At 40.3% G+C, this 25994-nt stretch overlaps 1 protein-coding gene across 4 annotated transcripts in view; it reads right to left on the bottom strand.

Moving 5' to 3' along the window:
• RAPGEF4 (Rap guanine nucleotide exchange factor 4) overlaps positions 1–25994 on the bottom strand; it is a 302234-nt gene that overhangs the window by 93778 nt on the left and 182462 nt on the right. For 2 of the 4 annotated variants that reach the window (XM_073545898.1, XM_073545902.1), the window contains 6 exons: positions 21716–21785; positions 20008–20069; positions 14951–15031; positions 9812–9918; positions 6330–6451; positions 1015–1198 (listed from right to left, as the gene is read on the bottom strand). In XM_073545898.1, the coding sequence (XP_073401999.1) occupies positions 1015–1198; positions 6330–6451; positions 9812–9918; positions 14951–15031; positions 20008–20069; positions 21716–21785 (626 nt within the window). The remainder of the gene's footprint in view (positions 1–1014; positions 1199–6329; positions 6452–9811; positions 9919–14950; positions 15032–20007; positions 20070–21715; positions 21786–25994) is intronic. The other 2 variants (XM_073545899.1, XM_073545900.1) reach the window with 2 other exon arrangements.

Genomic DNA, 25994 nt, shown 5'->3' with positions numbered 1-25994 from the left:
CACTTGCGAGTGTGATTGGAGAAACTCGCGCGAGTCTCTCACATCAATACCCGGCAATGCCGCCGGCACTCGGGACCGGAATGTGCGGCTGCATTTCTTTCTGTGCAGCCGCACACTCCGGTCCCGAGTGCCAGCGGCAGTGCTGGGTATTGATGCGAGAGACTCTTGTGAGTTTCTCGCATCACACTCGCAAGTGTGACCCCGGCCTAAAAGAGTTTTCAGGAAAGTTGTGTACACAGGCGAAGATTGCTGGAAAAAAAAAAATCAAACTGTTCTTTGCTCCCCCCTCCCCAGGTCCAGAGCGGAGTCCAGGTCGCTGCTTCTCATGTCTGTTATTGCCTGTATAGCTGTTGTTACGTCAACAGTGCTGCAATCAATGAGTTCAGCGATCACGGGTGCCGTATACACAGGCAGAGCAGCTGCACTCACTGATTGGCTGCAGCGTTGTCAATGCGCGTCAGCACTGCAGACAATAACAGACACCTGAATCCGTGGCAGAGATTAGAACAACAGGTTAAGACTAAAATATGAGATTAAACAAACCAGGATGATTATAAGTATGTCTTCTTAATAATTTTTGATGAAAAATACTACACTAAACACAGTCCTAGGTATTATCCACCATTAGTGATGAGCACACATGCTCGGGTAAGGTGCTCTCTGATCATGCTCAGGTGCTTACCAAGTGTCTTCGGCGTGCTTGAAAAATATGTTTGAGTCCCCGCGGCTGCATGTCTCGCAGCTGTTCAACTGGCACAACACATGCAGGGTTTTGCTGTTTGTTAGGCAATCCCCACGTGTTGCTATTGTTGAACAGCCGCGAGGACTCGGGCATGTTATTCGAGCACGTGGAAGACATTCGGATAGCACACAAGCATGCTCCGATAACACCTTATCCCAGCACATTCATTCATCACTATTCACCGTGTTTACATAGCTATACACTATAGCAAACAAGTAAAACAACAAAGCAATTAAAAAAAAAAAAGACTATGAAAGAAGAAATTAAATTACGGTTTTCTGAGAATCATTCTCATGTGTGCATCAGGTCCTGTTTGGGACAGGAGTAGAAGGGTATCCTGGAGGTCTTCCTCACTTTCCCTTTTCTCTTCATCTGTCGGCATAGGCAAATCTTCATGTTCATCATCAAGAAACCGATAAAACAAGTATTTATCTTGGAAGTAGTATTCCTGGTCAACTGTGAGCAGATAATAAAAAATATTAATACCAAGTTCTGGCACGGTGGATCAGCTTGTAGACAAGAACAGGAGACGATGGAGGAGAACATATATAAACTTTTATTTGTTATTGTAGGTTGGAATATTAAAGATCTGTTAGAAAACAGTCAGAATCCTTAGACGCCTCTATAGGGATATGGGTTGTTATGTTGTGTCTGCACAAAGGAGGCGTTACCAGTGTGAGACATGTAATGACGGACAGTCCGCTCTTCTTTTTTCACACTGGTAAAGCCCTCTGTTATTTAAAATAAGCTCTGGAGGCAGATTCTCAGGGAGATCTATGTCCGGCCCATAGATCTTAACTTCTCATAGACATATGAAAAAAGTGGATTCCTCTAGTATAAGATATTGATTTGCAGATATCAGGTTATCATTTTATTCAGCTTCCTATGACCTACATGCCCATATAAACAGATTTAGAGGGTTGATCCTACTGACATATTCCCTTTCGAGTTACCAGCTGTACTATTCCTCATAGAGGTCTTCTTCCTAAAGACTAGGAGCTGCATCCAGACATGATTAATGGGTCTACAGCCTACCGGTGACCATATGCATTACATAACAGCTAGGTCTTCCAAGTCAATGGGTTCAGCTGAGTTTTGTCTAATGTTCTGATCAGACTCTTCAGTCCTGATTTATAAATTGAGATTTTTTTTTAAATTTTTTTAGATAAGTTACTTTTCTCTTTTTTTCTTGTGTAGTCACTAATATTTTTTGTGCGAAATTCATCAAAATGGTGCCAGAATGGCACAACAAATTCTGGCGCATATCAAATCACTCCAAGATACAATTTTGCAACTTTTTAAAGTCATAAATGAATCAAGCAAAAATATCTGTAAACCTAAAACCCCACCCACAGTGACGACCCAAAAACAAACAAACAATCGACCACATATAGAACAGAATTCAAAAAAGGCACAAAAGGAAAAGATGTATATGGCACGGGAGAAAAGCAGAAAACACTAAAACCGCAACAAGAAACAGGCGCAAAAGTAATAATGAATCATGCCCGTCAGCTATAGAATTCCACAACCTAACGCTTGATTATATATTCGCTCAGGTCCACCAACTATGTTTTACATACAAAAATGTGCGGAGGTTTTATGGCTTCACTCAGATCTGCGTAAAAATGCTTGTGGTTAACTCTACACTACATCTAAACATAAAAAAATAATCGAAAAATTAAACGTTTTACAGTAAAATGTGGAATTTTACATGTGTTGTACATTTCCAGGACAATGGCGTGGTTTCTGATCGTAATAACCAATGCCTCCACCAGAGGGCAAAGTAAAGTCGCGTAAACGTGGAGCGCGGTGAGCAGTGATCCTCTACACCGAATGATCTGTAAATAAAACAGTTAAAGGAATAATCTAATAAAACCTCCACGCTGAAGGACTTTACTAACAATCTGCCCATCACTGCCAGCCTGCAGGTTTTTTTTTATCCTGATTTCCCTTTTTAACCCTGTGATTCCAGATTTAAAAAGGGGTGAATTTATTATAAATTGCAGTTACAGACCACACACCCCTCTATGGTGGTCTGTAGACCCTGACACATGCAACAGACCCAGCAGATGACTTGGCATAATTACATATAGTGTAGAGATTACCATTGGAAAAAAAGGAAGGCCGCAAGGATTCATTAAAAACTCAGCCAGGAGGTGACAAGAGTCTAACTGATTAGAGAAGAGATGCTGTGAGTGCGGCCATAGGGCTCATTGCAGTAATAAAGCCCAGTTCTGCCACATTTAGGAAAATGAGCCCTGAGACAGAAGCACATTGTGTGTAGCACCACGTATAAGGCTGAGCTCAGACACTTACTGCGTATAATAAGAGATAATACTGGCCAATGCTAAATGGTGACGCTACAATATGTAATTTAATGGGAAATATGTCTCATATCATTCACACATGTTACGCTATGCTTGTATTTGCATCAGCAGCCAATTAACGAGAAGCAGAAATATGCATTTCATTACCTGGTGTAATTGCAGTTGTTCTCCTGAATGTGGCGTTGTTGTACTTTTTTTTTTTTGTAACTGCGCCTCTCTATTCCTGAGATATGGCCCCGTCTTAACTACATATAAATCTAGTCTTATTAACCGTGATCCTCATAAAAACTGCCACATAGAAGAGTTGAAGACCACGCCCCCTTAGCTAAAAAGGACAAGATTTACATACAAGTGTTGTGCTGCTCTCTTACACGTGACATTATTTTTTTTAGTTCCTGCACTTCTCCACTCCTGAGATCTGGGCCATTGGTTTCTTGTAAGTAAATCTAGTCTTTATGTCCAAGGGATCCTAATAATCCTCATTCTCCCACAAAGAAGAGTTGGGAACCACACCCCTTTGGCTAACAAGACAAGATTTACATATAAGGAAGAGGGGGCTATAGCTGGAGATCGGAAAGGCACAAGAACAAAAAAATACATGCTAAATTTGGGAAAATAGCAGGATTCAGACCAAGTAAAAAATGACATTTATGGCAACTGATGGGTCCTCTTTAAGAGCCTTTATTTCAGATTCCCCAGAACTCAATAGATCCCTTAATAAGTGGACAGGATATGACAGCATGACTGGCTTCTGTAGTGGAACAGAGTAAGGTGTAATTAGAGTTTAATGCTAACATTTCAGGGTGCCAGCTGACAAGCCTCAGCTTCAACAAAGGAACACCAGAATTAGAAACTGCACAAAGCTCTTTCTAGATGTCCTGTCATAAAATTAGATAGAAATTTTCTTTTAATCTCACCACTGGATAAACATTGGTTGTTGCTCTTTGGATCAAGTTATTTTTTTTTTTTTTTATGTGTGCAACTACCAATCCCGACCACATCAAACAGCATTGTGAAAAACGAGGAACACATCAGAAAGGTCAGGGATAAAGTTGTGGAAAAGAGTAAAGCAGGGTTAGGTTCTCTTAAAAAACAGCCCTGGCTCTGAACATCTCATGAAGCACTGTTCAATCCATCTTACAAAAATGGAAGGAGTATGGCACAACTGCAAACCTACCAAGACATGGCTATGATGGCTGTCCACCTAAACTGACATCCCAATCAAGAGCACTAATTAGAGAAGCAGCCAAGAGGCCCAAGGAGCTGCAGACATCCACAGCTCAGGTGGGAGAGGGAGAATCTGTCCATAGGACAAATATTAGTCATAGGCTCCACAAATCTGGCTTTTGTGGAAGGGTGGCAAGAAGAAAACCATTTTTGAAAGCAAGCCATAAAAGTCCTCTTTACAGTTTGCAAAACACCATGTAAGAGACATAGCTGGCATATGGAAGAAGGTGCTCTGGTCAGTTGAGACCAAAGTAGAACTTTTTGGGTTAAATGCAAAACACTATGTGTAGAGGAAAACTAACAATGCAATTTACCCTGTAAACACCATCTCCACTGTCAAACATGGTGGTGGCAACATCATGCTGCGAGGCGGCTTTTCTTCAACAAGAACAGGGAAGCTGGTCAGAGTTGATGCAAAGATGGATGGAGCTAAATACAGGACAATCTTGCCATGGAGGAAAACCTGTTAGAAGCTACAAAAGACTTGAAACTGTGGCGTAGGAGCTACAATGGATTGGATCAAAGTATATTCATGTGTGTGAATTGCCCGGTCACAGTCCAGACATAAATCTCAAAGACTCTGTGGCAAGACTTGAAAATTGTTGTTCACTGACAATCTCGATCCAACCTCCTTGAGCTTGGACTAATTTGCAAAGAAGAATGGACAAAAACTTCAACCTCTAGATGTGCAAAGCTGGTAGAGACAGACTCCAAAAGACTTGCAGCAGTAATTGCAGCAAAAGGTGGTTGTCATGGTATAGGACATGGTTAATGTCCTGTTTTCTCAGGGTTAACTTTTGCTGGCCTCCCTTTGGATCTGGGAGGGGTATTTATACTCACTCCAGACTAGGATTCCCTGTCAGCTATACTGTTGTTCTGGCTGTGTGTCTGACCTCCTGGTGTGCTTGTATACTGCAATGCTTGTTTGCTTCCAGTGTATGACCTGGTCTGTCCTCTCACTCTGTTCTCTGTCTCACGTTTTGGTACTATTGTCTTCTCCGGTTCTGACCCCCTGGCTTGGCTATTGTTACAGTTTGTCCCTATTATACCGTCTATTGCCCGTTCTGGTTTTCTGATCTATTGCTACGTCCTATCCATTCTTTCTAACCCTTTGGTATTGTCGTGCTATCTCGTGCTTTGACCCCAGCCTGATCTGGTTTACGGCCCTGTCTATGCCCCTTGGTAACTTTGTCCTGTAGTTACCTTTCTAGGAGTTTTCCTTCAGGTCCTAGCTCCGAGGAGCTTAGGCCAGGCCCCCAGCAGTCACATGACTTTGGTGGCTACAGCGGATCCGACCAAAAAACGGATCCGATGCATCCATTTTTCTCAAACAGAAACGGATCCGTTTTTTTAATCTTTGGCGGATTTCAACTGATGTCAAAAAACTGAAATGTGAAAAAGGCCTTAGTCTGAAGCACACATCTTCACCACTGCTGCCCTTTGAGCACAGTTTTTGTACTCAGGACACGCGCACTGGCTCAGTGAGCAAGTGCAGTGCGGTGTTCCTGACAGTGGTCCTACAAACTATTGACTCAGCAGGATGAATACAAATGCATGTCACAGTTTTCAAACAAATATTTTTAAAATATTTATAAAACCATGTATTGTTTCCTTTACACTTCACAAATACTTGCTATTTTGTGATGATATATAACATAAAATCCCAACAAAATAAAATTAAGTTTGTGGATGTAAATTGAAAAAATGTGGAAAAGCTCAAGGGATATGAATAGGTTTTCAAGGCTCTGTAACTCCCCAGGTTTCTAGAATTTAGAATGCAGCTTTGCATCATAAGGGCAGATTATATATATATATATATATATATATATATATATATATATATAAATAAACTGTGGTGCAGATTACAAAACACTCCAAAGACACAAACAGCACACGTTGGATCCCAGTAATTGTCATTTGGAGGAAACCTTCTCAGCTACATATGCAAAAACCATGGCAAACAGCCCAATACATATGCCTTGTTAAGAAAATGTCAAATGTAATACAAATGTAATAACTAATTACATCTTTACCGTGGTTAAGGACTCCCTCCTCCAGTAGCACCTGCCACATGCCCACAGCTTGCGTCCGGGAATGAACACACGAGCTTTGCTGCATTAGCCAATCCACCAGTTCCGTTCCTACACAGCATTGCCTGTTCAAGACATTCATAATATAAATAGAACAGTATGTAATACCCAGAAATGTAATATTTATATGATTTATGGTTTTATAATATTTATTATTTGTATTATTTATATTGTGTTTTATAACATTGATTGTATGATTATTCTTAAGTTGGCCTCCATCCAGTTTTATTAATACTCATGATATAAAAATGCAAAATAACTTTCTTCCAGAAGGATAAAAGTTTTCTTTCTTGTGTGACTGGAGTTGTGACTGTGAGCCAATGTCGCATGCTTTCAGGGCTTTGAAACATAACTTGTGTTATCAGCCAAATCCGAGATACCTGTCTGTAGACAGCACTGTTTTGGAGTTGATACTTTCGACAGCACAAAGTAGGGTTCTCACCGTCTGGTTGAGATGCCTGATGGAAGCTGCCTTTAAGTGCCACCATATAATGTTTCCCTGCCATGAAAGAGCTAACTTGTATATAATTTTGTCCTATTAGGAAAAGTAAAGTTCCTTCTGGTTGGATCTCTATAAATAAAATCAGTACCTTCTGAGAGCAACATGGAGAACAGCATTTTCGATCTGCCAGAATTAAAAATACTGAAGAATTAATAGAAACTCTTAAGGGAAACTCAATGTAGGAATGTACGGTAGTTTCAGTATAGAATTTTACAAACTGTATTACCAGTTCTTGTGAGACATCCAATAATATCAAGAGGGTAAGACAATTTAAAAAATATTACATGGACATCTCATAAAATCATAAAAAAGCAATATTCAAAGCAACCGAATACGACCAAAATCTGCAGTTGCGATTGCCTTTTGTAATTGTCTAACGTGATTATATTTACCGTATTTTGACTTGTTTTATTGTTTAGAACAACAAATCATTCCCAAAATAAGGACCCATTAAAAATCAGCTAAGTTGCATCAGGTCCAAATGTAGAAATACTTTGCTTAGAAAGTTGGTATTACTGTACATCAGACACATTCAAATGAATGGGTGACCATTTAAAGGGAATCTGTCAGCAGAATTTCACCCTCCAAACTAACTATATGTGTGCGTTGCATTTTGAAAGACAAGACCAGCAAGACCTTTACATGATCAGACCAGCAAGACCTTTACATGATCAGTCTGTTCCTCCATTACTGAGAAATCAGCCTCTATACTGCGTGAGTTTAGGCAGAGGAAGTCGTCAGTCAAGCAGGAAGAGGCGACGCTGCGCAGGGAATAGAGCTGGAGTGACAGAGGCATCAGATCTACAAATAGTTCTTCAGCCTCACTTAAATATCAATTCAGACACTGATTTCTATAATAATTTATTAATTCAAATATTATTTTATGTAATATTTATCTTTAGCCGTGAAAAAAAACCCTTAAGCCCTAAACATCCTATAAAACTGGCCATAAAAATGCTGACAGTTCCGCCAATCTTGATCCAAAGACTCTCAATAAAAAATGGCGTGGTGTCAAAATAAGAACTCGAATCTGTAGCAAAAGAAATGATGTACTATAATTTACGAAAATGTGTTAATGCTATTTTCAAAAAAATGCTTCTTCCTTTTGGCCCCCTATGCCTATGACGTCCCGAGTGGGTGGTGTTGGGCTCCAGTCAACCTTAGTTTTTAGGTTGGAGATAAAAGACTTTAAAAGGTAAATAGAAAAACAAAAGAATTTACGTATTTAAGATCACTGTAATTTTAAATGCTCCTATTTAACTATTTTGATTTTATATATAAGAAAATTACACTAAATTCCCATATCTTAGTCTGCACGGACTTGTTAGTATTTTTCCAAATCCTAGTAGTAATGACGGCTTATAACGTGCATTTATGCGCTTGCAATTGAGCATTAAGTGGGACTGAAGCCAGGGCAAATTTTTGATAATTGAATATTGAGTATAAGAACCCAGCTGGCAGGATGTGTTGTTTAAGCAACCATAAAGACAAATGAGAACTGGCAAGAAGAGGAAAGAATATTTCAATTTTTATGTTAACGCGACTTCAGAGATGGCCAATGTACCAATGATTACTTTTGCTGCAAATAGGCCCAGTGAGGTAGAACTTATCCCTAGAACAACTCAGACAGAAAGTTACTTAACGCTGGAAATATCGGAGGGTTTCATTGTAAGATGGTTGGAGAGCTGCCATCTTTCTTCATCTGGTTATAATCCTGGCAATAAATTAGGATTGATTTGTTATCACGTACGTTTTTGTTCATTGTATCATGGTGCTTTTTGTTGTTCGCTTTTTTGTTTATCAGCTTTTCCACAACATTTAACATGCAAAGTATTGGAACACCTTTTATGACATCCCATTAAAAAAACCACAGGTATTAATATGGAGTTGGTCCCTTTGCAGCCAATACAGCTTACGCTCTTCTGGGAAGGATTTCTACAATATTTTGAGGGTATAAGCAGGATTTTTTTTGCCCATTCATCCACAATAGCATTTGTGAGGTCAGACACTTATGTTGGGTGAGAGGGCCTGGATTGCAATCTCCATCCCAAAGGAGTTAGATGGGGGTCGAGGTCCAGGCTGCGTGCGGCCGGTAAACTTCTATCAAACTCCCCCACCAATCTTGTCTACTGGGGCACAGTGATGGGAAACAGAAAGGGGCCTTCCTCAAACTGTGCCCAGAAAGTTGGAAGACACAATTGTCCAAAATGTCATGTTTGCTTAAGTAGTAAGATTTCCCTTCACTGAAACTAAACAGCCAAGAGCAACCCCTGAAAAACAGCTGTATAGCTTTAACCATTTTCCACCAAATTTTACTGCTGGCACAATGCAGTTAGGCATGTAAGGTTCTTCTGGCATTAGCCAAACCCAGACTTATCCATCAAATGCCAGATAGAGAAGTGCGATCAGTCACTGCATAGAACACGTTTCCTCTACTCCAGAGCCAAGATGTGGCAGCTTTACACCACTATATCCGACGTTTGGCATTGTGCTTAGTGATGTAAGGCTGTAGGCAGCTGCTCGGCCATGGAGGATTCTGACACAACTTTTGTGATGATGTTAATGCCAGAAGAGGCTTTGAATCCACAGAGTGGCCTTTTTCTATAAGTCTTTATATATTACAGGAGCTGCATAGCGTTGTTGATCAGTGGGGTCCAGGTCCTGAGATCCCACCGATTGGTCAAAAAATCTGCTCTAAAGTGCGCAGCTCCTGCAAGAAACCAGTGTACTGGCTCAATAATAAGTGTGTGGGTCAGTGTGAATATACAGATCTACAGATGGATAAATACTGATTCTTAAGAAAACATCAATGATAACTGATGGTGGGTGATTATACACAGACTATTAGGCATTATCAAGTAATAACAAGTAACGTACAACCGTAACACCTTGTCTGCACTATAAGCACGCACGTCTTGCTCACCTGTACGTTTTCAGATGATATTTGCGATCTCTGATCATGTGAGGCGCACGCGAAAGGATAGCATTGCGTAAAGTCTTCCCAGCCCTGAGGATACGCTCGGATGGGACCTTAAGTGTTTTGTACATACAAATAAATAATAAATTAAAGAAAAACAAGCAAATTACTCACAGATTCCAATATAAAACAGGTATTTTTCACATTATCACAAACATTTGGATAAAATGACAATTGGCCCATTGATATTAAACAAGGCAAGTATGATAGGGAGAAAAAAAAGTATAGAAATCAGATTTTTGTTAAAAATGGCAATCTAATGTGCAATGATAGCATAAAAGTGGTAATTTATTAATCATGTATCATATTCACCTTTATGGTGTTTGGCTGTTCGGTGTTTTGCTTGTCAAGTGTAGTTTTATCGTTTTTCATGTAGGATTTACATAGAATTTGCATAAAGAAAACTTTTTGTAACTTTGCCCATGTTTTAAAACTTATGAGCTCTTACAAAACCCGGTAAACAAACCAAGAATTGCTGCAGATGTAGGCTCACTCATATCTATCATACAGCTCTAGGTGTGACTATATACCAGTATTTAGCAAATCAAAGTGTTTGCACAGTTACTGCACTTTTTCTTTTATATTCATAGCTTTATATAATCTACCTAAAGTGTTAAAAGATGAAACTACGCTTAAACTTTTTTTTTTTTTTTTTAAATATTCTCGTTCAGTATGGAAAGTTATGAGACTTTGCAAATCACTTTATTAGGGGGTTTGTCTTCATTCCTGTGAAAAAATAAAATCCATATCAGTGGCTTTCAAACCCCTGGCTGTTCCCCAGTCTACTTCCCGGCCTTCAGCTGTGTTTATTTCCAAAGGTACTTATTTGAAGTTGTAGTAAAGCCAGGTAGGATAGGGTTAAATCCTAGCTCTGCAGGGTTTGATTAGATGCCCCTGTCTAGCTTTTAACTAGAACCAGGAAATGGGTTCACTGGGTTTTTTGCTGGAGAACAGAGCAGTGTGTGGAGTCTGGTGGGGGAAGCTGACCATAGTGGATTGTATTGGACCTGGAGGGAGAAACAAGCCAAAATCTCTCTGAGAAGAGACTGCACAGGCTGTGTGCACCAGACAGCGAGTATCAGTGGTGGTTGGACCAGAGAACAATAGCCAATTTGATTGACAGAACTGGGACTAGCTCAAGCGTGTATGAGTAGCAAGCTAAAAAACGGAAAGGGAAAATTGGAAAGTCTTCTCACTGAAATGCCTTGCACCTTGTTCAGAAGTATCATCCGCGCGGAGCAGTCCCAGTCTCAATCGATGAAGGAAAAAATAAAGGAAAGCTCTCCAGTGATGAAAAAAATGGTCCCAATGGAGGGATAAAAACAACTTTTTATTTAAACCATTTAAAATTGTATGCAACCAATATGGGTAACTGTACAGATGATGCACATATGAGAAACCAGCACAGTTACCCTGGGTACTGGGTACTGGGTACAGTTACCCAGATTGGTTGCATACATTAAATAAAAAGTTGTTTTTATCCCTCCATTGGGACCATTTTTTTTTCCATCGCATGAGTAGCAAGGGTCTATTATTTTTAAGTCGGGGCCTGGACAAGGCGAGGGATTTTGTGTTTATGGTTTCCGTTTTTCAAAACAAACGTCACATAATTTTAACACAAGAATCCAGTGCCTGTGTGAACGCTACCTAATGCCTACCTGAAAGCATGAATCTCTACAGCAGGGTTCCCCAACTCCGGTCCCAAAGAGCCATCAACACGTCAAATTTTCAGGATTTCCTTAGCATGGGCCAGGTGATAATTGCATCACCTGAACAGGCAATAATTCCATCACCTGTGTAATACAAAGGAAATCCTGAAAACATGACGCATTGGTGGCTCTTGAGGACCAGAGTTGGGGAACCCTGCCCTACAGAGTACAGATGATGGCAGTCGTGAGTCGGATCAGCACCTTTGTATCACTAAGGCTATGTGCACACGTACCGGAGTCTCCCGTGGATTTTTCCGCTCAAAAAACGCAGCTCTTGGCAGAAAACACATGTGCGTTTTTGATGCAGTTTTTCCGCGGTTTTGATGCGTTTTTGCCACGGATTTGATGCGGTTTTTCAGTCCGGTTTTTCCTGCGGACTTGTATGTGATTTTGTAAGCTAAATAAAGATATGTTACTTAACAAAAAAAAAAAAGATTTGTGATGTCATTTCTGTCCAACCTCCTCATTTACATTGGTCCAACCCACACTCCGATAGATAGATGGAAGGATAGAAGGTTAGAAGGATAGATAGATGGAAAGATAGATAGATAGATGGATGGAAGGATAGATGGATGGAAGGATAGATGGATGGAAGGATAGATGGATGGAAGGATAGATGGATGGAAGGATAGATGGATGGAAGGATAGATGGATGGAAGGATAGATGGATGGAAGGATAGATGGATGGAAGGATAGATAGATATATGGATGGATGGATAGATAGATAGATAGATAGGGATAGGGTTACAGGACCTCTTTCCCGGCGGAGGGATATACATCAGAGGATTACCTCCGCCTGTCATTTCAGTGCTCGAGCCCATGGAGAGCGGTCGCATCAGCTGATGTGGCTGTTCTCCACGGGAGATCGTCGTGGGACCCTCAATATTAATTGGACTACGACGGAGAGGTTGGTTTATTATTTTATGTTTATTACAGGAGATCGATGGCTTCAGGGACTGGTGTGTGCGGTGAGTACGTACTCTATGTTATGTGTTGTATGTTCTGTATGCTATATGTATGTTCTGTATGTTATATTCTCTGTATCTTATATGTTCTATATCTTATATGTTGTATGTTCTTTATGTTATATGTACGTTCTGTATGTTATATATTGTTTTTTTTTTGTTTGTTTGTTTTTTACATTTAACACATTAGCTGGATGATGGGACTACTACTGTCCCATCATTGGATAATGTGTCAGTCACTGTCAGGGTAGCAGGCATCGCCCGCTGGGACTTGTAGTCCCATCGGAGGATGCCTGCATACACATGCACACACACACATGCATATATACATACACAGCCCCGCACCGCCTCGCCAGACAGACTGATGCCCCGCAGCCCCCGCACAGACTTCCGACAGCCCAATGAGCCCCACAATCACCCCCCACAGCTCTGCACAGACCTCCGACAGCCCTGCACAGACCCCTGACAGCCTGATGACCATCGCACAGGCCCCGCCAGACCCCAGGACAGCCCGATGAGCCCCGCAGACCCCCGCACACAGACATGGCCCGCACACACAGACGCCCAGTCACCGCCCACACACCATACACGCACACACTCACCTTCCCCCCCTCCCGATCTGCAGCGTTTTCATCTGCAGCAAAGCCGCAGATCTTTTTGATTGCTGTGGTTTTGCTGCGGATCAGTGCAAGTCAATGGGTGCAGAAACGCTGCAGATCCGCCCAAAGAATTGACATGCTGTGGAAATGAACCCGCAGCTAATCCGCGTGGATTTTTCCGCAGCCTGTGCACAGCAGTTTTCAAATTACATTGACTTTAATGCTACTGTACAACGCAGCAGAATCTGCTGCGGATCTGCGGTCCAAAAACGCTGCGGATCCGCGGGAGAATCTGCAACGTGTGCACATAGCCTAAAGGTACTGTCACACTTAAGGGCATGTCACACTAAGAGATATCGCTAGCAATATCGCTATAACTAGTGACGTTATAGCGATATTGCTAGCGATATCTCTGTGTCTGATACTTACCAGCGACCGGCTCCCCCGCTGCTTATCGCTGATCGCGCGAGAACGTTCAGGACTGTTTCTCGTCGTCAGCTTCCTGTGGCGCTTCCTGCTGTGAGGACGAGCGACGCGTGGAGCCGGGCGGGAGGACGCAGGATCGCCTGGTGTGACAGGTAAGTAGCGATCCCCGTCTCCAGCGATGTCGCTAGTGAGATCTGCCTATGTGGCAGCTCACTAGCGACCACTTAGCGATGTACCAGCGATCCTGACCGCGTCATATCGCTGGTCGGGATCGCTGGTACATCGCTAAGTGTGACAGTACCTTTAGCGATGTACCAGCGATCCCGACCAGCGATATGACGCGGTCAGGATCGCTGGTACATCGCTAAGTGGTCGCTAGTGAGCTGCCACATAGGCAGATCTCACTAGCGACATCGCTGGGGACGGGGATCGCTACTTACCTGTCACACCAGGCGATCCTGCGTCCTCCCGCCCGGCTCCACGCGTCGCTCGTCCTCACAGCAGGAAGCGCCACAGGAAGCTGACGACGAGAAACAGTCCTGAACGTTCTCGCGCGATCAGCGATAAGCAGCGGGGGAGCCGGTCGGAGGTAAGTATCAGACACAGAGATATCGCTAGCAATATCGCTATAACGTCACTAGTTATAGCGATATTGCTAGCGATATCTCTTAGTGTGACATGCCCTTAACTATGGAGATAAGCTGCTGAGGGAGATAATTTTGATAAGCAGAGCACTCAGTGGAGAAGACTGGTGCTGACCATTTCACTGTCATCATTTTTACTCCAAATGATCATGTTCTTAAAATCAACTGAGGAAAAGCAGAGATTTTGAAGCCACATACACACAGTTATTACTAGAATGAAGACAAATCTCCTAATAAAGTAATTTCGAAATTTTCAGAACTTTCCATGCTGGACAAACTTATTAAAGAAAAGTTCAAGGTTAGGTACTCTTTAATGAAAACCTTAAAGTGGTTGTCAGAGACAATATATTTTACCTATCCACAGGGTATGTGTTAAATGTATGATGTCCGGGTGCTGGGAAACTCACCAATCGCCAGAATAAAGGTCTCAAAATTTCCTTGTGCGAGTGGAACAGTAGTGAGCATGTGTGACTACATCTAGATTCACAGACTTTGAGTGGTGGTCGCACTTGCTCACTAATGCTCCATTTACACAGGGCACCTTGGGCTCCCTGCTGACAAGATTGGTGTTGGCCCAATCAGCCGAACCCAAAGCAAGCAAACATATATCATCTATCCTACGGATGGTTCGTTAAATGTTATTAGTGGGACAACCACGTCCATTTCACATGCTTGAATTTTGTGACATTAGCATGAATCCTGTCTACAATCCTGATAAGGATGCCTTGTTATCAGTATGCACCTTATCCATTTTTCGACATCCCATTACCTCTGTAATGGTTTTAGCTGGTCGAAGTGTGTTTTGATTTTCAATGAGGGGGGTCTGAAAAATAAGACGTAACCAAAAAGAAACAAAATACAAACATAAATACAAAGAAAAATAAAAAATATTAGTAATCACAAGGAGAAAATAATCAGGTTCATGAAAACATAAAACAAAAAGATCTGCGGGGAAAAAAAAATGAAGAAATGCAAAATACAGAAACATAAAATTAAACAAAAAGGTAGAACTGTATAAATTACACATCAGTGAAAAGATCTAAAATGTTTAAGTTTATAAATTATAACTAGTACTTATGGGAAATGAAAGGAGCATACTATGCCGATATGTTTTATGGTTAACATATCTGAAGGCCAGCGAGTTATAAAACTACAGGGGAGGCTGATAAATATTAAGCGATGGAACAGAGCACTTAGTAACAACATGAGAGGCTTAATATTACACATTGAGGCCAATGGTGTTTTAATGAATTTTACAGGCTTTTTGAAAAGGGCCGAAATCCATCTATTTGAGCTGTAAAATGTTATTATGAGGGATGTAATTGTGCAATCAGACAGATTAATGCAATACGTCACCTAAAAGGATGTATAGGGTGTGCCATAAGTATCTGATAAATGCAGAACAGGGTGGTTCCCCGATACCACGTCCCGGAGGCATCCATGCCCCAGTAACGGGATGCACCACCACCTCTCCATTCACAAGTGGTCAGTTACCAGCAAGAACAGGGACTCTGTTCTGGAGATAGAAGTGGTCCCTGAGAAAGGATTCACATTGTACAGCATGATTGTCTCTTAAATGTATTGGAGAGGATTATTGATGAGCGAGTATACCCGTTGCTCGGGTTTTTCCGAGCATGCTCGGGTGTCCTCCGAATATTTTGGCGTGCACAGAGATTTCGTTTTCATCGCCTCAGCTGCATGAGTTGTGGCTGCTGGACAGCCTGAATACATGTGGGAATTCCCTAACAAACAGGCATTCCACACATGTAATAAGCCTGTATAGCAGTCGCAAATCATGCTGCTATGATGGCAGAAACTACATCTCCGAGCACGCCAAAATACTCGGAGGACACCAGAGCATGCTCATCCGAGCAACAAGTATACTTGCTCATCACTAGAGAGGATGGCTGGCATATTTGCTGCCTATATTCGAAACTTCCATGGCAATGAAAGGAGAGAGCCGCTGCATGTGCCACCAGTTTTCCAGTCACTGGTGGTTGGATACGAGCAGGAACGGGAGATCGGACGACACAGTTCTAGAGACAGGTGCTGGCCTCATCAGATTTATCAGACATTAATGGCGTATATCAGTGGTTCCCAAACTCCAGTCCTCACGGACCCCAACAGGTCATGTTTTCAGGATTTCCATAGTGTTACACATGTGAGAGAATTCCTGATGCCTTGATGATACTTCCACCACCTGTGAAATACTAAGGAAATCCTGAAAACATGACCTGTTGCGGTCCGCGAGGACTGGAGTTTGGGAACCACTGGCGTATACTATGGATATAAAGTTGCACTCTGTAGCACTATAGCGTACAAACATGAAATCTGAGCTGCACTACTGCACTAGAAAATAAGAAAAAGCAACGATCATTCACGCCCAGCAGCCAACGACAAGGCGATCTCCTTTTGCTGGGACCCTATCCTAATGTGAATCCTCTCCTAGGCTGAAGCCTATATTTATACTTGTTAGTTATGGAAAGAGATGATTGCAATTTGTACGTACCTGTACACACTAGTTTTCTGTTTGGAAGGGACGGTCAGTCTTGTATTACTTATATATTGGCTCTCTGACCGAGCTCTCCAACCATCAGCCTGCGGTGGTTTAGATTACAGCAGGATCCTATCTACCTATATAAATGTAGTCTTCAGCTGAGGAGAGGACTCACATTAGGATAGGGTCCTAGCAAAGGGAGATTGCTTTGTTGGCCACTGGACATGTATGAATTGGTCAGATTAAGTGTCTTCACTTGTTACTATTTTCTAGAGCAGTAATGCAGTTCTAATTTCATGTTTCATGCTATAGCGCTACAGAGTGCATCTTTATTTGTTAGTTATGTATAGAGATGGCTACTCTTAGTTAGCACCTGTACACACCAGTTTTCTTTTTGGAAGTGGCGGTCAGTTGTTTGTTATTTTTGTATACTACGGATATGTCATAAATGTCTCTCATTTAAGGAGTTGGAATGGTTTATCTAACAAAACATCTCACCAAATTAGCAAAATAAGTACTAGTTTCACACAATATTGGCACTTCTGCTGCCTCCATTTTGAAGGAAAATAGGCTAACAGCCCTCGATGCTGGAGCAGGGAGCATTCATTTTCAGGACTGCATAATTAGGGTAGGGTCACACGACCGATTTCTCCACATCCGAGAAAAACGGTGATTATCCTGATCAGAGTGGGATAAGAGTGGCATCTGTTTTTCTCAGACATGTATATGCTATGGTGATCCTATTTTATTCATGGACTATAGACTTGCATTGTTAATTTTGAGCCGACATTTGGATCAAAATTTGACGTCTCCAATTTTTTCCTGCGGACCCCTCTGTCCATGGAAAAAAAAATCGGACAAGTGCACAATCTTATAGAATATCACAGGAAGAAGAGCTATCCGTGAAAACCCCAGATGGCACTTGTTCCAGAAAATCAATTGTAAGCACAACGCTAATAATAATAAACGTGCTGACGATAAAAGACGCCTTTTAGCTAATACTAGTAACCAAGGCCTAAAAGAATAGGAACTGTATACCACATTGAACAAAACACAATATCTAAGAGAACAAACAATATCAATGGTAACGTATATATTACCCTTTTTCGCTCCTGAAAGACATATGTTTCTACACCTTGACTATATACAGTGAATATAAAAAGTCTACACTCCCCTATTAAAATTCCAGGTTTTTAACATGTAAATAACCCATGCTAAGAAGAATAATTTCATAACTTTTTCCACCTGTCATGTCGCCAATTATCTGTACAAATTTATTGAGAAACAAAAGGAAATAATGGGGGGTGGGAGTAAAAATATAAACTAAAATTACATGGTTGCATAAGTGTGAATAACCTCTCATAATTGAGGATGTGTCTTTGTTCAGAATTAGCCAATCACATTTAGATGCATGTTAAATAGCAGTCAGTGTACAGCTGCCATCATTTACAGTGATTCATATAAAGTTTGGCTATTCCAGTAGAAATTTCCTGACATTTTACAGCAAAAGCCATGGTCGGTAAACCGCTTACAACACAGCAAAGGGATCTGATTTATGAAAGTTATCAGCCAGGAGAAGGGCAACATTTTTCCAAAGCATTAGATATACCATGCAACACTGTGAAAACAGTCATCAAGAAGTGGCTTAAGTTTTACACAACAGTGACATTACTTAAAACTGGATGTCCCTCAAAAATTGTTGAAAAAGGACAGAAGAAAATTGGTCCAGGAGCCTGCCAAGAGGCTCACAGCAACAATAAAGAAGATGCAGGAATGTTTGGCAAGTACTGGCTGTATGCTGCATGTGACAACAATCTCCCATATTCTTCATATGTCTGGCCTGTGGGGTAAGATGGCATGACAGAAGCCTTTTCTTACAAAGAAAAACATCCAAGCCTGCCTATGTTGTACCAAAACCTACATCAAGGTTGCCAAAAGCCTGTGGGAAAACGTGTTATGGTCTGATGTGACCAAGGTTGAACTTTTTGGACATAGTTCAAAAAGGTATGTTTGATGCAAAGCCAACACTGTGCATCACCAAAAGATCACCATACCCACAGTAAAGCATGGAGGAGGCAGTATGATGCTTTGCGGCTGTTTTTTGGTTGTTTTATTTTGGGCATTAGTCAAGGTGGAGGGAATTATCAACAGCTCCAAATATCAGTTAATTTTGCAACAAAACCTTCAGGCTGAAGATGAAGAGGAATTTCACCTTTTAGAATGACAATAACTGTAAGCATACCTCAAAATGAACAAACAAATGGCTTCACCAGAACAAGATCAAAGTTTTGGAATGGCCTAGCCAGAGCCCAGATCTGAATCCATTAGAAGATCTGTAGGTGACCTGAAGAGAGCGCTGTACACAGGAGATGCCCTCATAACCTGACGAAGTTAGAGCTACTGCAAGGAAGAGTGGGCACAGATTGCCAACTCTAGATGTGCCATGCTGATAGACCACTACCGAAAACGACTAAATGCTGCCATAAATTCAAAGTGGACTTCAACAAAGTATCAGTTAAGGGTCTTCAAAAATTTTTGTTCAATTTATCATAATCTAAGCCACAAAAAGTAGCATAAATTATGACAGCAATGTACTTTAGTCTCAGACAGGAGTATATTTCTTGCGGTGGCTTTGGACCACTGTAGAAGCTCAGCCCATTGTCTGTGATTCTTCACTCTGTACTATCAATCCAGCGCTAATGCAGAATGTTATTGTTATCTATTGGGTCCTACCCAGACATACATAGATGAGTAAAACATTTCCCCAGGTATGTCTTTATAAAGCTAAAGATGCATTTTGTATGTTAAATGCAGGAATTAGATCTAAAACATGTTTTCTCCACCTATGCTTGGAACCAATACTTATCATATGTCGTAATTAGGCCATTATACAGCTGAGTGGTTGATCTGTTTTATTTTATTAGCGAAGAGCAAACTTCCAAATAAAATGTATACACTGTTATACATCTAATGCTAAGCAAGAAGAGTGGCGAGAAATTCCCTGTGTCATGTGCTGCCCAGCCGGCTATGCACTAGGCATAGCACAGTGTATACATTTCACACACAGTTGAGGTTATGTGCCAACACGGAAAAGTCTCTCCTGTATCCAGGAACCATAGCAGATCTCTAATAATTGGATAAATTGAATGACATTAAATTATATTCCTTACTTTTTAGAGCTTATTTATGTATATTTTCTTTTGCTTGGTCAACTTCTTTAAATTTTGTCATTATGTGCAAGGACACTTTTCTTTATAAGTTTTCTAAATATAGCAACATTAGCAAAACCACATCTTTCTTACCTTGTTACAGTTTTTTGATCCCGAGCACATGCCGCTATTCATGTTTTCTTTGTCGGATATCCCTGGAATAAATAAATTGCTTGTTATTGAGATCTGATAACCCAAAAAAAAGGAAATATAATTCAACGTGAGGTTTTGGGAATGTCTAAAGGTTGAAAAACGGTGAGGAAATCTGATGTAAAATTGCAAGTTCTCCCGCGGTGATCTGTCCTAGTTAGTTTTGTAATAAATGCTTCTGTTTTTCCATTTTCACTGAAATTCTTCTACTCAATGTTTGTACTACTCAATAAAGTCAAGGTCAGATTATGGCTTCACCGGGGGTAACTGAAACATCCTTGATCAAAAATATATGTAGACTTTACAGACTAAAATTTTCCATCCTCCACTTTACTGACAGGGCAGCCCGGGGCTTGGTTTAATTTTAGAAATGCAGTGGGTGAAGTTTAATAGCCCCTTTACAAGAGGTTGCCCAGCACTTGGGCAACCCCTTCTCAATCTCTATGTCCCCTCCCCCAGTAAAATAATAATACTTATACTCAGCTTTGGTGCCAGGGCCATTCCAGCGGTGCTGGCACTGCCTCTCCCAGGCATGGCGTGACATTGTTATGTCATGCTATCCCTGCTGCCAATCAGCTCTGGCTTCATGGTCCCATACTTTGGACGTAATTGACATCTGGAGGAAGTGAGAGCTGTAACTGCTCTGTGACATTCCCTTGATTTCTGATTTGTCCAAATGTCTAGTGATCCGCGAGAGGGCCAATGCTGAAACAGATAGAATGGCGCTCTCATGGCAGGTGAGGATAGGTATTATATAACATTAGAATATATAACATTAGAATAACCTCAGTTAAAAACGCTGATATGTGCGGGATCTTCCGGCAGTCCAATTTTTATTGGGGCAAATTCTGTATACTATTTTTTGAGATCATATGTAGAGTTGTTCCTCTGTTATTCTTCCAGGAAATATATGAATAATTTGACAACTGGGTGTCACCATTTCACTTGTCAATCACAAAGAGCAGCATTTAAATGTCCTGGTTTCCGATGAACACATGCACCAGTTCCCATCAACCTGGACACTCTCCTTCTCAGGAGAATGTCAATTTCACTTATGTCTGGTAGTATTGCAGAAATAAAGCGATAAAACAAGCTATGAAACAGGTTGAAGTACTCTATAAAAAGTCTAAAAAGTAAAGTAAGAATTAAAAAAAAAAAAACATTTAAAATAAAAACCTAAAAATTGTCCTCTTTTCAGAGTTAAAAAATAAACAAAAAAATAAATAAATATAGTAATTGTTATCATTGTGGGTGTAAAAAGTCAATCCATCAATGAAAATTACGGCTCAGCGCACACAAAAAAACAAGCTCTCACAAGGCTCCAATTGACTGAAAAAGACAAAAAGATTCGAGTCTCAGAAAATGGCGACAACCCAATTTTTTTAAGAACAAAATAATAAAAAAAGTAACCAGTAAAATTTAAAAGCAAAAAATATACCGTAATTTTGGTTTTATCGCAATAAAAAGCAATGACGGAATTGCTTTCTTTTTACCACTTGTAATTTTTATCCCGTTTTTCAGCACATTATATGATAAGATAGAACGGTGCTGGTGAGTTTTGCATTTTTTATTATTACAGAAATATGACAGAATAAAGGAATTAGAATGACAAAAAATAGAAAGGACATGATGAAACACAACGTCGACTTACTGTCATTTGAGCCGGTTTCAAGAACGCCGTATGGAGGAGCCAAGAAGCCAGCCATGTACTGCCGATATTTCTATTAAAAAAAAAAAAGATATCAAAAACATCAATAAATTAAAATGACAAAATTACTTGTATGGGGATTCAATCTTAAAATTCAGGCACTAAAAAAAATTGCAACTTTTCCTTTTTATCTTTGTTAAATTCTATTTCCTAACATTTCGTTTCCATCACCTCCTTCTTCTTTCTTCTAGCAAAACGACAAAAGTAATACCTTCCGTGACATTACTTGTAGCAACATTATAGTCATTTGATTCTGAAATTCCAAAATTCGGCACTAGAGGTATCAGCGGACCTATTGCGAGGAATATGAATTCCAGTGAAGGGAGGTGTGCGATAAACAGAGGTGATATTTATGGACTATCTAATCCCTTCAAATGGGATAATGTGACAGCTCATCTCATGACTGGCACAAGCATTAGCCGCACAGAAGCAGGATCGCGCCGCAGTCTCCGAGACACACTGTCACTTTCAATAATTAACATTAGCCGATGAATTTAGTAAGCAATCAATAAACAGAGCCCGGATTACCATGAATCCCACTGAGAAGGTGAATGCATCTGAAATGACAGGTTTAACCCTAAATTTCCATACATACAGTAAGATACTCAATTAATAGGGTTTAGAAAACTCATTTTTGACTATCTTAATACAGAATAGGAAGGTAACGCAATATTCCACTATTTAGCCAGAACAAAGTGCAGCTACAAATAGTGTCTTTTCCTTTGGAGGACTCGGAATGATTTTGGATTACAAGAATGGTCCATTAATTTCAAAGGTCGTTGTGTATTTTGTGAAGTGCACCAGTCCCTCCTGCAGCAAAACAACCCCACAACATGATGCGGCCACCCCCGTGTTTCACAGTTGGGATGATGTTCTTAAGGCTTCCAAGCTTCTACCTTTTTCCTCCAAATGTTACACGATGGTCATTATACCCAAAAAGTTCAATTTTAGGTTCATCAGACCACAGGATGTCTCCAAAAACAAAGGTCTCTGTTCCTGTGTGCATTTGCAAACATTACTCTTTTTATGTTTCTTTTGGAGTAATGGCTTCTTCCTGGAAGAGTGGCCTTTTAGCTCAAGTTGATACAGTACTCGTTTCACTGTAGATATTGACACAATCTTACCAGCTTCCGCCATCATCTTCACAAGGTCTTTTGCTTTTGTCCTTGGGTTGATATGCACATGTTGGACCAAAGCTCGTTGATCTCCGGGACACAGAACCCGTCTGCTTCCTGAGCGGTATGATGGCTGGACATTCCCATCTTTTTTGTACTTGTGTATAATTGTACAGATGAACGAGGCACCTTCAGGTATCTTGAAATTGTACACAAGGATGAGCCAGACTTGTGCAAGTCAACAATTCTCTTCCTGATATCTTGACTGATTTCTTTACATTTTCCCATGATGCTTGACAAAGAAACAGTGTGTTTCAGGTGTGCATTAAAATACATCCACAGGTGTGTCTCTAATTAACTCAGATGTTGGCAAAAAAAAGCTTCCGAACACATGACATCATAATATGGGCAGTCCAGAATTGTTTAAAAGGCATAGTAATCTTAATGTATTTAAACTTTTGACTCCGCAGTAAGTAATAAAAATGCCTTAAAACATTCGCTCTCATTATTCTGATATTTGGCAAATATTAATAATTATGGTAATCCTAACTGACCTAAAATGGGAAAGGTTTATTCTGATTTCATGTCAGATATAAAGTGTATGTCATCTTCTAGTTTCAACTGTACAATGTTATGTGTTGGTGTGTCTATTTTCTATACGCTTTTGTGCATGTTTGTACTATACGTATGCGTGTGTAATGTGTTTATGTGTGCATATTGTATCAAGGTTTGCCTATTGTGAATAGGTGCGTATGTGGCTGTTTATGCAGCTTTTGCATTGAATGGAATAATAGAAATGAGGGTATCACTGTATATGAAAGTATACAGACAATGTACAGTATATAGATGTGAAATATTCTACTTGTCCTTTTAGTGGATTTTAGACGACACAGTTCAAGTTATTTCATCTAGGCCCAGGCAAGGTAGATATGGTGGTAAAAATAGCAAGTGTTATATAAGGCTGCCTCTCAGGATTCAAAAGGAAATCTGCAGAACAAATCAGTGTTCTAACCGAATGTACAATCTCATATGAGCTCTGTTAGCAATCCCTGCTCTGGCATAAATACAGAACATGAGACGTTGATAAGGCGCGCTCGGCCCACGTATCCTGCCCTTTTGTGCAGACTATAATAGCCGGGGTCCCACTTGATTGATGGCCTTTTTATATTCATGATAACCTGATGTCTATTACATTCCATTACAGTATTAACCTCTTTTCTCTCCACTGTTACATTTTTTTTTCATAAATCCATCAGATTTTCTCCAGAAACATCTCTTGACTTTTACCATAATTGTGCTACCGCCAGCTCTGAAGAACATCTCATATCCCCGCCTTGTATCCAATGACATTAAAAGGAAAACTTATTACCTTGATCCTTGTATCAGATTTTGCATTTTAGTCATTTTTTTCTTTATTTTATTTATTTACGTTCACTCACTCATAAGACGCCATTAATTCCACAGCGCTCTACAGACATCTATTATAATGTTCGGCAACATTTTTTACAGATTTATAAGATAGTTATTGTTATTTTACCTTTTGTTTTTTACTGTGACAACCATTCACCTCCTAATTATACTGAGCAGAAGGTTGTCACAACCCGTCCTCTGTTGCTGACATCACTGAACTTTCATATCCTATTTGGGAAAGCACCAAACAAGGTCCTTGATGTAACGTTATGCAGCGGGACACCCTGTTCTTCACACACTTGTATTCAACCATGAAAAAATAAGTACGGTCAAAAAAAGTTCATTTGGCAACCAATCGGCAACATTTTGGCTATTCTACGGCTCGGTTTGTACAACTATGCCATGACAGCTATGATGGATATATTTTTAGTAAATCCAATGAATTCTGATGGATTCCATTAACTTATAATAAAGTTTCAAGAATTTTTGACAGCAAAACTAATATAGTAGACTACATAAAAATTAGCAGCTAATGTGAGCAATTCATGATATTGCTGATGCCAAAATTCTTTTACATTTTTGTTCAATGCTTAGCAGAGCTAAAACTTTGTGATTTTTGTGGCTTTACGCCAGTCTCACCTGTTTTATAAAAGTGGGTGGAACTTGGCGGAAGGAGAATGGCCAATCACAGCTCAACAAATTTACCATAATTATATTCCAGAAATTTGCACAAATGATAGCAGCAATATACCCCATCCTGTAGCAGATGAAACACCATTCTTCCGCTCTGGCAAAACTGTGAAAGCTAGGGTCGATCAGCGGTCATGCGGTGTTGCTTAGGTAGGGTGACAGACAGGGACAAAAGGGCTCAAAGCAAAGGAGTTGCACTAGTGTCTTAGGTAAGTAATGGAGATGAGCGAATCAATTCAATGTGAATTACAGCAATTTTTAAAATATTTGTGATTCAATTCCTGTGAAAAGGTCCAAACAAAAATGCCCGCTGCCATTCTACAAATTGCAAAACATTGCATAATTCATAGAAGGCTGACGTGACCTCAAGCACATAATACTTTGCTTTACTAGTCAAATTTTACATCTGTACACATCACATCAATACAGGGCCCTGTTACAGATGCTGACTTTTTGGAGATGTATGTACCTATCAATACTTATTTTGTCTCTTTGTGTGACGGAGTTGAATTTTATTAAAAGAAAAGAATTAAAAAAAACAGACATTAAACAGTGCGGTCTGTTCTTGTTCAACTGTTTTTCAGTCTAATTTAACAGCCGTACTCATCACACCTATATTACTGCTGTATTCTGCTTTCTGTACATTGTACTTACCTACCTACTAAGCATTTCTTTTTGGCAATGGTTGAATAACTGGGATCTAAAAGATTTTCAATAGTTAATTATAGAGTTGTACAAAACGTATGATAAAATAAACAGTGGATGGTTTAGTGTAAAAAGAAAAAAGCTCCATACAGCGGCTAACAATGTGGTAGCTGCTAGCGGCTGTAGAAGCACCACGAACAATGGCACTACTCATCCGGCCAGTAGGAATACCAAATGCAGGTCACAATCGGCCTGCTTTGCCTCTGGCAATCTTATTAAAGAGGAGGAAGCGGAGCGCATTATGGAATATATACCACATCACTCATCTCAAGCACAACAAGATGAAGTCACCTCTGACAGTG

The sequence above is a fragment of the Dendrobates tinctorius genome, unplaced genomic scaffold (assembly GCF_039654945.1).
Source record: "Dendrobates tinctorius isolate UK_male_01 unplaced genomic scaffold, ASM3965494v1 ptg000143l, whole genome shotgun sequence".
NCBI lineage: Eukaryota > Metazoa > Chordata > Amphibia > Anura > Dendrobatidae > Dendrobates > Dendrobates tinctorius.
The sequence above is the reverse complement of the archived record's forward strand: the minus strand, read 5'-3'. Positions and strand labels throughout refer to the sequence as shown.